Source organism: Pezoporus occidentalis, unplaced genomic scaffold (assembly GCF_034315485.1).
Source record: "Pezoporus occidentalis ecotype Australia unplaced genomic scaffold, CSIRO_AGI_Poc_V1 ctg125, whole genome shotgun sequence".
Classification (NCBI taxonomy): domain Eukaryota; kingdom Metazoa; phylum Chordata; class Aves; order Psittaciformes; family Psittacidae; genus Pezoporus; species Pezoporus occidentalis.
Window position 1 is genome coordinate 1,776,991 of NW_026913049.1, and position 12,809 is coordinate 1,789,799.

The 12,809-nt window shown below is 38.5% G+C and overlaps 1 protein-coding gene across 2 annotated transcripts in view; it reads left to right on the forward strand.

The window, feature by feature from the left end:
- ARHGAP42 (Rho GTPase activating protein 42) overlaps positions 1–11,337 on the forward strand; it is a 153,654-nt gene extending 142,317 nt beyond the window's left edge. Inside the window, exons 21-24 of one of the 2 annotated variants that reach the window (XM_062607756.1) lie at positions 1,187–1,343; positions 2,470–2,532; positions 10,279–10,358; positions 10,608–11,337. In XM_062607756.1, coding sequence (XP_062463740.1) covers positions 1,187–1,343; positions 2,470–2,532; positions 10,279–10,358; positions 10,608–10,696 — 389 coding nt within the window. In that variant the 3' untranslated portion in view covers positions 10,697–11,337. The remainder of the gene's footprint in view (positions 1–1,186; positions 1,344–2,469; positions 2,533–10,278; positions 10,359–10,607) is intronic. The other variant, XM_062607757.1, reaches the window with a different exon arrangement.
- Positions 11,338–12,809: the final 1,472 nt, after the last annotated feature.

Here is a 12,809-nt window from a genome sequence, read left to right on the forward strand (position 1 = left end):
ATGCCTGTGAACCCTTGCTGTTCTGAGTATCTCTGTGAGAACATGAGGTGATATTGCACTATATTGGAAGCTATGTGGAAGTTACTTTAGAAGAAACACCTTGAAGTCAGTATATTTGTAGTGGTTTGTATTATGAAACTTAACAGCACTGAAACAGTGAGCTCCAGTAGACTTGAGTGCCAGGTTTGCCACTGAGCTGTCAATAGTATAAGTAATTCAAGTACAGGTGGACTAAATATGTAGCTATGTGCAGATCCCTAAAAGTTTAAGAATGTTCTCTCCTCTCAGCCTCCCATGGATAGTACAAGCTTTTTCATAAGACTTCCATATATGAATTAGTGTTATATTAACAGTATTAATAATGTTGACTGATAATTACAATTAACATTTATAATATAGAATTATATGATAAATTAACAATATTACTAATATAGGTATTTTCCTTTTGGGGGATCTCCTTATAACAGCTTTTAAAGCATTATTAAGCATCTGTTGTTCTTGGGAATAAAGAAACACAGTTGTTGTCTTGCAGAATGTATATGCAAACAAGGCAGCAATCCACACATAAGTCATCTTAAAGACACATGTGGCCATGCCTTATATTCATTAAGAGGACTCTAGTGTGTCCAATGCAGTCTGTACAGCTGTAGATTTGATTTATCAAGTTACAGTAGCAGTTGTTTTAAGCAAAGCACGATCATTCAGTCTGAAATATTTTTTAAGATGCAATAAACGTCTGTGGATACTGAAATGCTAATTCTTACAAATCAGTGAGGCCTGATTTCATAGTGGATGCTGCATTGAGACAGAATTTAGACTAGATTACGCCCTGAGATGCCTTCCAACATAACTTTTTTCTACAATTTCATGCAGTGTACTAGTTTATAAATGTTGTTTATACTGTTAATTTTTAGTGACACTACTGTCTAGCTATTTAAGTGCAATGTCATTTTTAGCTTTCACAATTTTAATGTCATTTGTGCATTCTTATTGCTGCTGCTTTTCTTCTCACTTTCTGTCTGAAAGGCTGTTTCTTCTCTTTTAGTAAGTACTTTCTCTGCCTATTTTGTCTTTTACATAAAAGAAATAACACAACAACAACAAAAACTTTGTTTTGCATGTTACACATGTTACGAACAACTTCAAATTACATTTACTGTTCCCTGTATTTTGTTGTTTTCTTTAGGTAACAAAAGCTGCAGTGGATCTGTACAGAGTTTATCTTCAGCAGATACCAAAGATACACCAAAGTCTCTACCAAACCCTGATTTGCCTCCCAAAGTGTGCAGGAGAGCAAGGTTAGATACTGCATCAAGTAATGGCTATCAAAGACCAGGATCTGTGTAAGTCATCAAGGCCCTTTGGAAATTTGTCTGGTTACAGTATACTTGTCTGCTATAAAGTGGTCCCAGAGAGGTGCATAAGTAGTTAAAGAAGCAGCCATGAATACTTGATTTTAATATTTCTCTGTGTGTGAAATTTCTATCTAGCTTCATTAAACTGTAAACAAAGGAGGCACTGCACAAAATCTGTTGAAGTGAGTTAAAAGACTCCCATTGACTTCATTAGACTAGAGATGAGATCTATGATGGAAAAACATATCTTTGTAAAGTTATTAGTTTTATTATGCCTGGTTCTTCTGAAATGTAGTGCTTAAAGGAATAGAAATGCTTCTTACTGTCCATGCTGTAATGTCAGGAAGATCATTGGATTTTATTTAAGTCCAAAATTGGAGAAAGGGGAAAAAAAAAACCAAACCCAAACTCCTGCTCTGAAATTTCTTCAGTTGCTGCATATTAAATAGCTGATTTCTAACAGGTTTTGGTTTGATGTTGGGAGGAGGGTAGTTTTAAGCAAAATTTAGTCTGTTGACATTTAGGTTAGCAATGTTTCTCAGTGCTGTTAGCACAGACTTCAAAGTCAGAAGATCTTTACTGTAATCTTGACTTTGAGCCAGAATATCTCTGTCCTCATGAGCAAGTAATTTCCAGATGTTCAGGGCACCAAGAAATTCCCCAAATACTGCAGGGCTCTATTCAATCTCTTCACTTTTTAAACTGGAAGGGTTCACTGTAGCCATTTCACAGTCTGCTGTGCCTTAAACAGAGTCCTGTGCAGCTTAGAGTTCCAGCATGATAGTGACAGAGTGTTAGTAAAAGCATTTCCAATATATCTATTGGCCATCTGTGAATATTATTTTAAATACAGGGTATTGAGATTTCCCTTCCTGACTCAGAAGGCACTGGAGCATGTGGAAGTTGGTGGCCCAAATTACATTATGTCCTTAAGAATGCTGCTCAATAGGGACTTAAATCCAGCTTTTGAATTTCCCCAGTTTCTCTAAGTGAATAATTAAAACAATTAAAAAAGAAAAAAAGTTTCTGTGTCTTTAAATGGTTAAAAGTGGACCTAGTCTGTGTATTTAATCAATGAATTAAGTATAAAATAAGGTGGTGTTTTTATTTTCAGAGTGGCTGCAAGAGCACAGTTGTTTGAAAGTGCTGGTTCACTTAAGCAGGTTTCTTCAGGACGGTAAGTGCTTCAAACTGTTTAACAATTTGTAAAATCCTTTCTGTTTTGCTGGCTTCAAAGATTGAAGTAGGTATGTTGGAGGTTTGTTCTGTGTCTTTTGGCCATCATCATGTGGCGTGTGAAATTTTTGCAATTTATTAAATTCATCCTTTTTCCAAAAGCAAGCTAAATCTAATAGAGAATAACAGCCAGCCTGGCAGTTCTGTCACCTGAGAGAACTGCAGTAAGAGATGCTCAGGGTATTGATCTGCTTAAGAACACTGCTATAGGAGTAAATTAACAGGATTTAAATTAGGATGCTGTACATATTCTATGCAGCTGTTCGTATATACATGCTTTCAGCAGAGTAGCAAGCATGTTACTTTATGGTAATTTGCTCATATAGGCAGGTCTTGAATAACAGCTGCTTTAGAAAGTTCAAGGTTAACTTGATGAGGAATTTCTGTCCTTGCCATCACACCTTCCAGTATATCTGTATGGAGAAACTGTGGCCTTTTCTTCTTGACAGCGCACAGCAGGAATTACTTACATTTTTCTTTTTTACAATTGTTGCATTTATTTGGTGGATTTGATTCATTCTTATTATTCAATGAATTCAGAATATTCTGATAAGTGTTCATCCAGAAGCAGTGTCTTCCTAGGTATGTTACTAACCCCCTTACTATTAACAGATTAAAGCAGATAATCAAGTAACTGGAAGTGGGAAAAAGTCTGTCTCCTTTTTTTTTTTCCACTGTGCCTGCATTTCAGGTTCTTTGAGACAGCACGTGTGTTTTTGTGCATCACTTTACTCACTGATAGCAGGATCTTACTGAACTGTCAAGCAAACTGGGGGGAGGTTTGGGAGGATGTCAGACCATTAATCCAGAAGTAGTAATCTAAAGTAGCACAGCTGTAAAGGGAAGTACCAGTGTATGCTGAGACTTGTGGCAGTGGAATATAGCTGTTCTCTCTGACAGATCTATCAGAGGAAAGAAAGAGAAAGCGGGCCTACAAAGGCTCACTGATTTTGTGTGAGAGAAGCAGCTTACAGGAATTAAGGCTGTTCGTGTTTTGTGTAGTACTTGAACTGTAAGGTGACCAAAAAAGAGGGTGTCAGGGGAGGAAAAAGGTAGGAAAAGAGCAGGGCAATTATCTAAGGAAATGTAAATTAAGAGACTGGAATGTTCTTAAGCCCAGAGTGATGACTGCTTCACCAGTTCTGCATAATTTCACCTTCCTACTCTTATTTTTGTATTACTCCCTTCTTGTAAACTCTTCCCTGTTGCTCAGAGCCTGTGCCACCTGTATCTATATATAAAAAGCATGTAAGAAGCAAAAATCTGACAAAGAAAAAATGTAGCAGTTTGATAATGGGTATGGAGAGCCAATAACAAAGCCAAAAATGCTGAACGGCTTAATAGCTCCTCTACTTCAGACTTCCTAAGAAGGCAGAAGAGCAACAGTAACAAGGGGAATGGAAAATAAGAGGTGAGCAGGCAAAATGAGGAAGAAATAAGCAGCTCAGCTGTTCTTACAGTGCTGCTAAAGTCTGAGTACATTTTTGCAATTTAAAGCCAGCTTTTGTTTACCTCTCATGCATATTATGAACACGAAGGCTGATTTAAAACCTTAGGATAGTCATTTTTTAGCTCTGAAGTATGTAGAAATCATGGTAATTAAATCTTGATCCACTCAGTAGAAAGGCTGTTTGTGGTCATAACTCTATTACCTAATGAGTATATGCAGGACAGAGCATAAGACAGAGTAATTGTTTTTAAGCTGTCTGGTCTGATACCGGGAGTACTCAAGACAGTATTGAACTCTGTGCAGGAATAATTTACCCTGCTAAAATAACTAGTTTTGAAATTTTAAGCTACTGCTTACTTATATATTACAGTATCTAAGTAGCTTCATTTGTATTTGAAGCATCTGTTCCCTCTTGTGGTCATTTGTACAGTCGACAGATGGAAAGTACCTCAGTCTCACATGTTTCTATGTGTTCCACCAGATAATTTTGCACTTGATGCTTTGCCACCACTGTGGCCCAGTGTTACTTAATTCCTTCTTCCAAGAGGTCTTTGCAACTCTGCTTCTTGACTTTATATAATGCAGCATCTCTGAGTCTGTGTCCCTTTTTTCTTTTTTAATGCTGGGATGTTATTTGACCTGACTGTTTTCTCTCCTTGTATGCCTGAGTACATGCCCCCATAGTGCTACCAGTTTGAAGAGATTTCTTTTACTCAAAAAGAGAACGAGAGGCCACAGTACATATTTAGGATTGGACAGGGAATACCAAAATGTTATGCCCTGTCCAGCCTGTGCTCTCTTTTTCCACTTCTAGTTGCTTTGACTTCTCAGTCTTCCCATTCCTTCCCTCCTGACTTCCAAGTTTGTTATTCATCCATCTCCCTCACTGTTGTATTAAGCTAGTGTGTACACTAAGGCCAGTCCCTATTGGTAATCTAGTATGCACTTGAAAGATGCAAAGGAGTTTTCTTACCACTTTCACAAATATTGCAGTTAGATAACAGTCTTAGTGAGGTCTGAGTTCTCTATTGCCGCTTCTGTACAAAATGCACCAACACAATCCCTGGCTCTATGTTTTCTTGACTTTGATTCAGAGGTACACAGAAAGTCAAGTCTTCTGAACTGAGAAAATGCATTATAAGAAGAGGAATTTTCATTAGAAAAGAATACATAGAAAAATGGAGTTGATGACAGTAAGGGGAGTTGATGTCAGTAAATGGCTCTAGCTTGGAAGCAGGATCTCCAAGCTCAATGGATTGGGACATTAATAGGAGTAGGCTGACAGTATGAAGCCCTCTGGACCTGTGCTCCCCTCCCAGCCATATGATTGAATATGCTTTCCCAGTCATTCTTCTGGTTTCATTTTCATGCTATATTTTGCCTTGACCAGACCAGACCAGTGTTTTCTACTCACTCAAGCTTGGCTGTAAGTCTGCCATCTCCAGAACTCTATAAACCTTTCTTCTTCCTGTAGAATACTATTAACTGATAAGTCATTTGAGAGAAGGATTCGTGTGTTTTCTCTCAGTCATTCCTTTTCTGGCTTCTTTGTCTTGCAAGACTGAAAACCCATTTGGGCAGAAGCATAGTTTTAAAACTTATTTATAAAACTTCTAAAATTATTGTTTCTGTTGTTTTTGTTGTTGTTGTTTTTGTTGTTGTTATTGTCATTATTATTAAAAGAGCCTCAGGTGGTGTTGTTATCATCATTATTATTAAAAGAGCCTCAGGTGTTGTTGACTGCATGTAGACAAGCAAAATAATTTATGATCTGATCCTTCTGCTGCTAGTATAAGTCTATCATTATGGGCTCAAAAAAATGTAATAAAAAGTAGGAAGAGGTAAAGTGCATTTTTCTCATCTGGAATCTTATTCAGTAAAGTCATGGAAAGAAGGAACTTCTAGGAAATGTGGTTACCATTTTCTGAAGTTGTTTTTTTCTCTCTGCACTGAACAACATGAATCACACTTCTCAGATTGTTAGCCCCATATTAAGAGAACCATAATAAATGATGGTGATCTTATCACATGTTTTTTCAGAAGCAGCCTTGTTTGCAGGGAGGACAGCATTAACATGCAAGTAAGATTGTCCATTTTGATAATCACACACATGCAAAAAAGAAATACCCAAGAACCTGCAACCCCTTTTCAAGGTTAATGCTTCTCGCTGGGTAGGGTTGAAGTAATAACTATTATGAAAACCTAAGTAATCAAATCAAGGTGGAGGCAATAACCAGGAGCTTGAAAGTTGCTGAAGAATTATGAGTAAATATTCTTAGAATCTGTATCTCATTACCCTATCACACAGTTTGTAGATAACATTGAGATGTAATTATTCTGTATCAGGAGCAAGGTAATGGGAAGGATCTTGTAATTCATGAGCTTCAGAGAAACTGACACCATCGCACATGTGTTTATGTATCTGTCTAAATATCAAATGCTGGGAAGCTTTTTTTTTTTTCTAGAACTGACCAAATCAGAGTCCGTGGTTTCTTAACTTCTTTTTACTTTTAAGGTAAACATACTTGGATTGGGTAAAATTGGAAGAGTTCAGTAGACAGAAGAGAATATAGGATAAAATGGCATTTATTTTCTTAACTTTTTCGAAGGACACTAAAAGCAACATGTCATATTTCAAGAATAACTTAAATAATTCTGCCTCACATTTAAATATTGCTGTTCTATTACTGCCTTATATGTCTCTTGTCACAGTACTATTCAGATGTCACATTCTTAACACGGGAAACTGTCTTGATAGTCATGCCACTAAGTAATGAGGTTTACTAAATTCATTACCAATTACCTTGTATTTATTGGAACTGTACTCATTGTTAACAGTTACTCTACAGTTTTATATGTTTAAAATATATGATTAGGCCACACAGGTGTATTGGGTTTGCATGGGTAGGTTTTGGTAGCAGTGGGGCTACAGGGGCTGCCTCTGTGAGAAGCTGCTAGAAGCTTCCCCATGTCTCATAGAGCCAGTGCCAGCCGGATCCAAGATGGACCCACCACTGGCCAAGGCTGAACCCATCAGTGATAGCGGTAGCTTAACATAGTTAAGAAGGAGGAAAAACTGCTGTGCAACAGCAGCCAGAAGAGAGTGAGAATATGTGAAACATCCTTGCAGATACCAACGTGCAGGAGGAGGAGGAGGTGCTGCAGGTGCTGGAGCAGAGATCCCCATGCAGCCCATGGTGAGGCAGGCTGTAGCCCTGCAGGACATGGAGGTCCACGGTGGACTAGATATCCACCTGCAGCCTGGACAGAGCCCCATGCCACAGCAGGGGAATGCCCAAAGGAGGCTGTGACTGTGTGGGAAGCCTGTGCTGAAGCAGGCTTTTGGCAGGACTTGTGACCCTGTGGACAGGACAGAGGATCCCACATGGAGCAGGTTTGCTGCAGGACTTGTGACCCCGTGTGGGACCCACGCTGGAGCAGCCTGTTCCTGAAGGACTGCACCCACGGAAGGGACCCATGCTGGAGCAGCCTGTTCTTGAAAGACTGCACCCCATGGAAGGGACCCATGCTGGAGCAGTTCATGAAGAACTGCAGCCTATGGGAGGGACTCATGAAGGACTATCTCCTATGGGAGGAACCCCATGCTGGAGCAGGGGAAGTGTGTGAGGAGTCCTCCCCTGAGGAGGAAGGAGCAGCAGAGACAATGTGTGATGAACTGTCCACAGCCCCCATTCCCTATCCGCCTGCACCACTCAGGGAAGGAGAAGTTGCACGCAGGAAGAAGGCAGGGGCAGGAGGAAGGTGTTTTTAAGATTTGGTTTTATTTCTCATTACCCTACCTTGATTTCATTGGTAATAAATTAAACTAATTTCCCCAAGTCATGCCTGGTTTTTGCCCATGATAGCAACTGGTGACTGATCTCTCCCTGCCCTTATCTTGACCCACAGGCCTTTCATCATGTTTTTCTCTCCCCTGTCCAGTTGAGGAGGGCAGTGATAGGCTTTGGTGAGCACCTGGTGTCCAGCCAGGGTCAACCCACCACAAGAGAAAATAGCTGTTTTTCCAGTCTGGATCATTATAATAGAACACCTGTAGCATTCTTTGTTGTATTGACTTTGAGGAAAAATGATCTTGAGATTAAAGTATTCAATTCTAGCTTATAGGTTACTTTTAGTAAAGCCATCTAATCTCCCTCTGTATATTTTATTATATATTATAGAGATTATTATGTGTAAATGTGTATGTATTATCTTCACACTTGTCAACTGTAGATGGCAAATTCTTCGTAACAGTAGGCACGAAGGAGCTGTCTTGGAAAAATGCTGCACAGAGAGCAGACTACACCAGCCAGAAAGAAAGCTAACATTTAAGTGAAGTAGACATGCAGGAGTCCAGTGCTCATGTTGTTCTAGTTAGCAGTGGAGATGTATCCAGAACGACAGTACTAAGAGTTAGAAATTATTTTCAGCATCCTGAGAATAAGGTATCCTTGGGTACTGTGGCCACAACTCAAAATTCTTGACCTCCTCTGGAAGTCTCAGCCTGAGAGTATAGCCCTTGATGAGTCAGTTGCTCTCTTCGGATGAAGGCAAAACATGCCATTTGGTCTAGTCATAAATGAGCTTCAGAGAAACATAAGAAAAGCTTTTTCTTCAGAGGGAGAAAACATTTCTGGAAAGCTCGCACATAAAAACTTTGGAATATGTCCAGACACTTTCACACCCTTTTAAAGATTTAATGACGATAATGATAGTGTGCTAGTACTGACTGGGACCAGGGAATGACGCCAGGGTAGAGGGATGCTTTCTGCTCCCTTTAGGAAATCCATCCCTGCTTAGGCTCTCCAGGGAGACATGGAACTCTGAATGTGAAGTGCCATGGCCCCATCAGTGATACACAAAATAAAATAGACTTCTTATGCTAATGCTTGTGATGTGGCAGTGTTACTAACCTAATTTACGACTGTTATCTAACTATTTTGGGAGGAAAGGCAAAACAGATTACATGTCTCTTGCATATATACACACTCAAAAAGTATGCAAAAAGCACTAAACTTCACCACAGGTCACATACTGGGTCATTGAGATAAATCCTGGCTGGAAGCTAAGGTGAATCAGTAACTTCCCAGCATGTCGTACAATGGTGAAATAATCAAAAGTTCATCTTCACTTGATATAATGTGGGCTTCCAATAAATTTAAAGAAACTCAGAAAAATCTCATGGAACATATAAAAAATGCTTTGAGTGTATAAACTGAAATCAAGGTATTAGGTAAAGCGCAGGAACTCTAAATTTTCATCTTCATGGTCAGTCCCTCATTTTGTACTTTGCAGAATAATAGTACTAGAAACTGTGTCAAGAGATGACCTAATCTGTCCTTCTTGTCTGGGATAGAATAATTATATATCTAACTTTTAGCTGTATCTGTGTAGTGCCACTTTGTTTTCTTAATGAACTTTTAGTTATAGGAATTCTTCAATTCAGGAATTCTCCAATGCTTGGCACTTCTGGTGCTTCACTGTTCTAAACAATAGAGGGGTCTTCCAGCTACAGATTTAAGAAACATAAATTTACCTGTCTACATATAGGAGTCTTCATGTCAGATATTATTTATTTGTGGAAGGTTTCTCCACAGGCCGTGGAACCTGGTGAGCCATTCATTGCACTCAAATACATGTCTGCTGTAGCAGAAGCCAGGCCTGGGGTGTCCATGCAGCTAGGCATGTAGTTTACCTAAAGACATCTAAATTCAGGTGTCTGAAGCTGAAACCCACTGAAACCAAGCCACTCAATTTAAATCTCCCTTGCTGCAGTTTAAAGCTGTTTAAATCCTGGGTTGCTCCTTTTTGTCTCATATTTATCGTCTATGTATGATTTTCTTCTGTAGACTGATGAACTATATTTTGTCACAAGTCACTTTTAAATGGTCTCCAGGCAGTCCATCACTTGCTTCAAGCAATATGCTCAGTTCAGTATTCGAGTTACAACTTCAACTAGAATGAACGAATAATGTTAAAGGCTATAAATCATATTTTTGCTTAAAATTCGAAGTAGGATGTTGGTCTCTTTTCTGCAGTAACATGTTTGTTAACCCCAGTAAACTTGGAGTTAGTTTCTGCTGTGATTCTGCTCCTCTGACCTACTGTCTAACCAGTCATTACCATCCTGCATTTGTGCAACTGATTTATCCTACACTTCCCTGGGTTTAGTTTAATTTCTTTACATGTTTTTCTTGTTATTTCATTTATTGCAAGCCTACATTTTTTTTCTTTCAGACAAGCAAAAGCCATGTATTCCTGCAAGGCTGAACATAGTCATGAGCTGTCTTTCCCACAGGGGGCAATATTTTCTAATGGTAAGAAAAGTTTCACATTGTCTTTATTATGTCAAAAAAAAAAAAAAAGTATATATATGAAAACCGAGCTGTATCCATAAAATGAGAGTGTAATTCCATTTTCAGTTCTCAGTTTTTGCTCTGATTTTTCAATTTCTCTTAAATAAATAGTATCTATATAAATCTATGAACCTAGGGGTTCATAGGGTTGTTTAACAGAATTAATTAATTGTAAATCTGTTTTTTTTTTGTCCGGCTGTTTTTTTGCAGTGTATCCATCAGTGGAACCAGGCTGGTTAAAAGCAACTTACGAAGGCAAAACAGGGCTCGTTCCTGAGAATTATGTTGTCTTCCTCTAGTAATCTTTAGTGGACAGCAATATCTTCATGGTATCCATGGTAACAAATAATAAGCACTATGATTTTTATCTGACACAGATATGGGATCAGCCTGTTAGCTGAGTGGTAGATTTCCTTCAGAACAATGCAGCTGCAAGTTACACAGCTCCCTATCAACGGAACAGAATGTAATGAAACAGTTAACAGTTTCTGTACTGAAGACGGTACTCTGTTTAAATAACTTCCATTGTTTGCAAAAGGTTGTTCTGTTCTTCTTTTATGGGTAAGGAGCCCTAGAGCAATAAAATCAAAAAAGTTGCTATTTAGCGGCAGACTTTCAGGTCCTAGGATGTTGCTCACAGGAGCGTGAAATTTAGAGGCGATGCACTCGGTGACATTTCTTGCAATCTGTGGGGTTTTATTATGGAAAATTGTATTTTTTTTCCATAATGTAAGTAATGCTTCTATTGTGATCAGAATTCTCTCTTAGAAAACTTAATTCTAAAATAAGTCCTAACCATTTCAAATAAGAAATGAGTTTTCCATAAATCAGAAGTTTGAGCTTCTGTTAGTCACTGAGATTACAATAAGGCATAGAATTTATACAACTGATAATAAAATCAGTTTATACACTGCCTGAGCAGAAATGCTCATTCAAAATGTGATATTTTTAATGAATGCTTCATTCAAATGCTTCTTAGATTTATTCCCTTCTTTCTGTATTGGTATACATAATAATAACTTTTGTTTCTATGATACCCATCATCTGGAAGATATTATCTCTCACCACAACATCTGTAGAAAACAAGGAGATGCTGACTCTGGAGTGACTGGTAGTCATGTGAAGTGAGCAGTGAACAACAGCAACATGTTTTGAAACCAGAGATAAACTGTAGCTGAGTCCTTTTTCAACTTTTTCCATTGCAAATAAGACAAATGGCCTGTGAAGTATCTAATTTTATAAGCTATGAATGCTGAAAGCTCCATCCAGCAATAGAAGTATTTAGTATTATTTCTCCCAACTTCTGCCAAACTGTTTGACAAAGATTTCTCCCCTTTGATGGAATAAAAAACTCAAACCAAACTAAAAAACAAAACAAAACAAAACCAGAACCATAAGCAGCTTTCTCAGTCATGAGCATCTTTCTTGCACATCTTGAGGAAAAACATACTGATACTTGGCTATGTACCATGCCTGATTGAAAAGCAAGATGTTTAAGCTCCATATTAGTAACTCTTCAGAATTAGTGCTAAACTTCTGTTGGGACTAAAAGCATCAGTAATCTTTTTCTTGTTTAAGATAGAAATTTTTTTTTTCCTTCTTTTTTTCTTTTTCTTTTTTTCTTTTTCTTTTTTTCCTTTTTTTCTTTTTTTCTTTTTCTTTTTTTCCTTTTTTTTTCTTTTTACACCTTAAGGATGGAAGGTTCCATCAGAACCTTCTTTACTTGTATGTAGTGTGTAGTTTCTGTAGAGCTGTTCTGTGTTGGAGTTCAGACAGGTGGCAAAAGCCTGCAGGATCCTTCTCCTCACTAATTAAAGTGGTGATCAGAGAAGGAGAGAGGCTGGGAGAGCATCCTCCCAGAAATCATCTAGCATTTTTTTTCTCAGAGGGGGATTCTGGACAAGGCTGACTGCAGGCAGTTGAGGACAGACCCCTGGAATTAGTGACTGAGTTTTTTGGGTTCTTTCTTCATTCTAAACAGTTTCATTAAGTCTCAAATCATGTTTCACTTCACCTTAAGACCAGGCTGTGTTCAGTGCACTGAGTGGTTGTTCCAGCCATTGTCACAGGCAGTGAAGGCTGACGTGTGCTCATCTAATTTGCCCAGAGCAGATGTGAAAGGAAGTGAAGGTCTTTTCTCACCAGCTTGAGTCTTTTTTAGTCTTAAGGCAAGCCAAGTTTTTGTAGTGTAAGCTATGCCTGAAACTGATACTGCCCTGAGATCATTGGCATGGTTTTGGTTGTGTTTTTGCTGTATTTCACAATCCAAAAATTGCAGGTTGTCAAAAGGCTTCCCTCTGGTGAACTCCCCAGGAGAAAGGCTGCTGAAGGCAAAAGCAGCAGAGAGGGAGGCAGAGCTTTGAGCATACATCTTACCCAGGCAGAGAAATGCAGTGGTCTAGGGAAAAATCC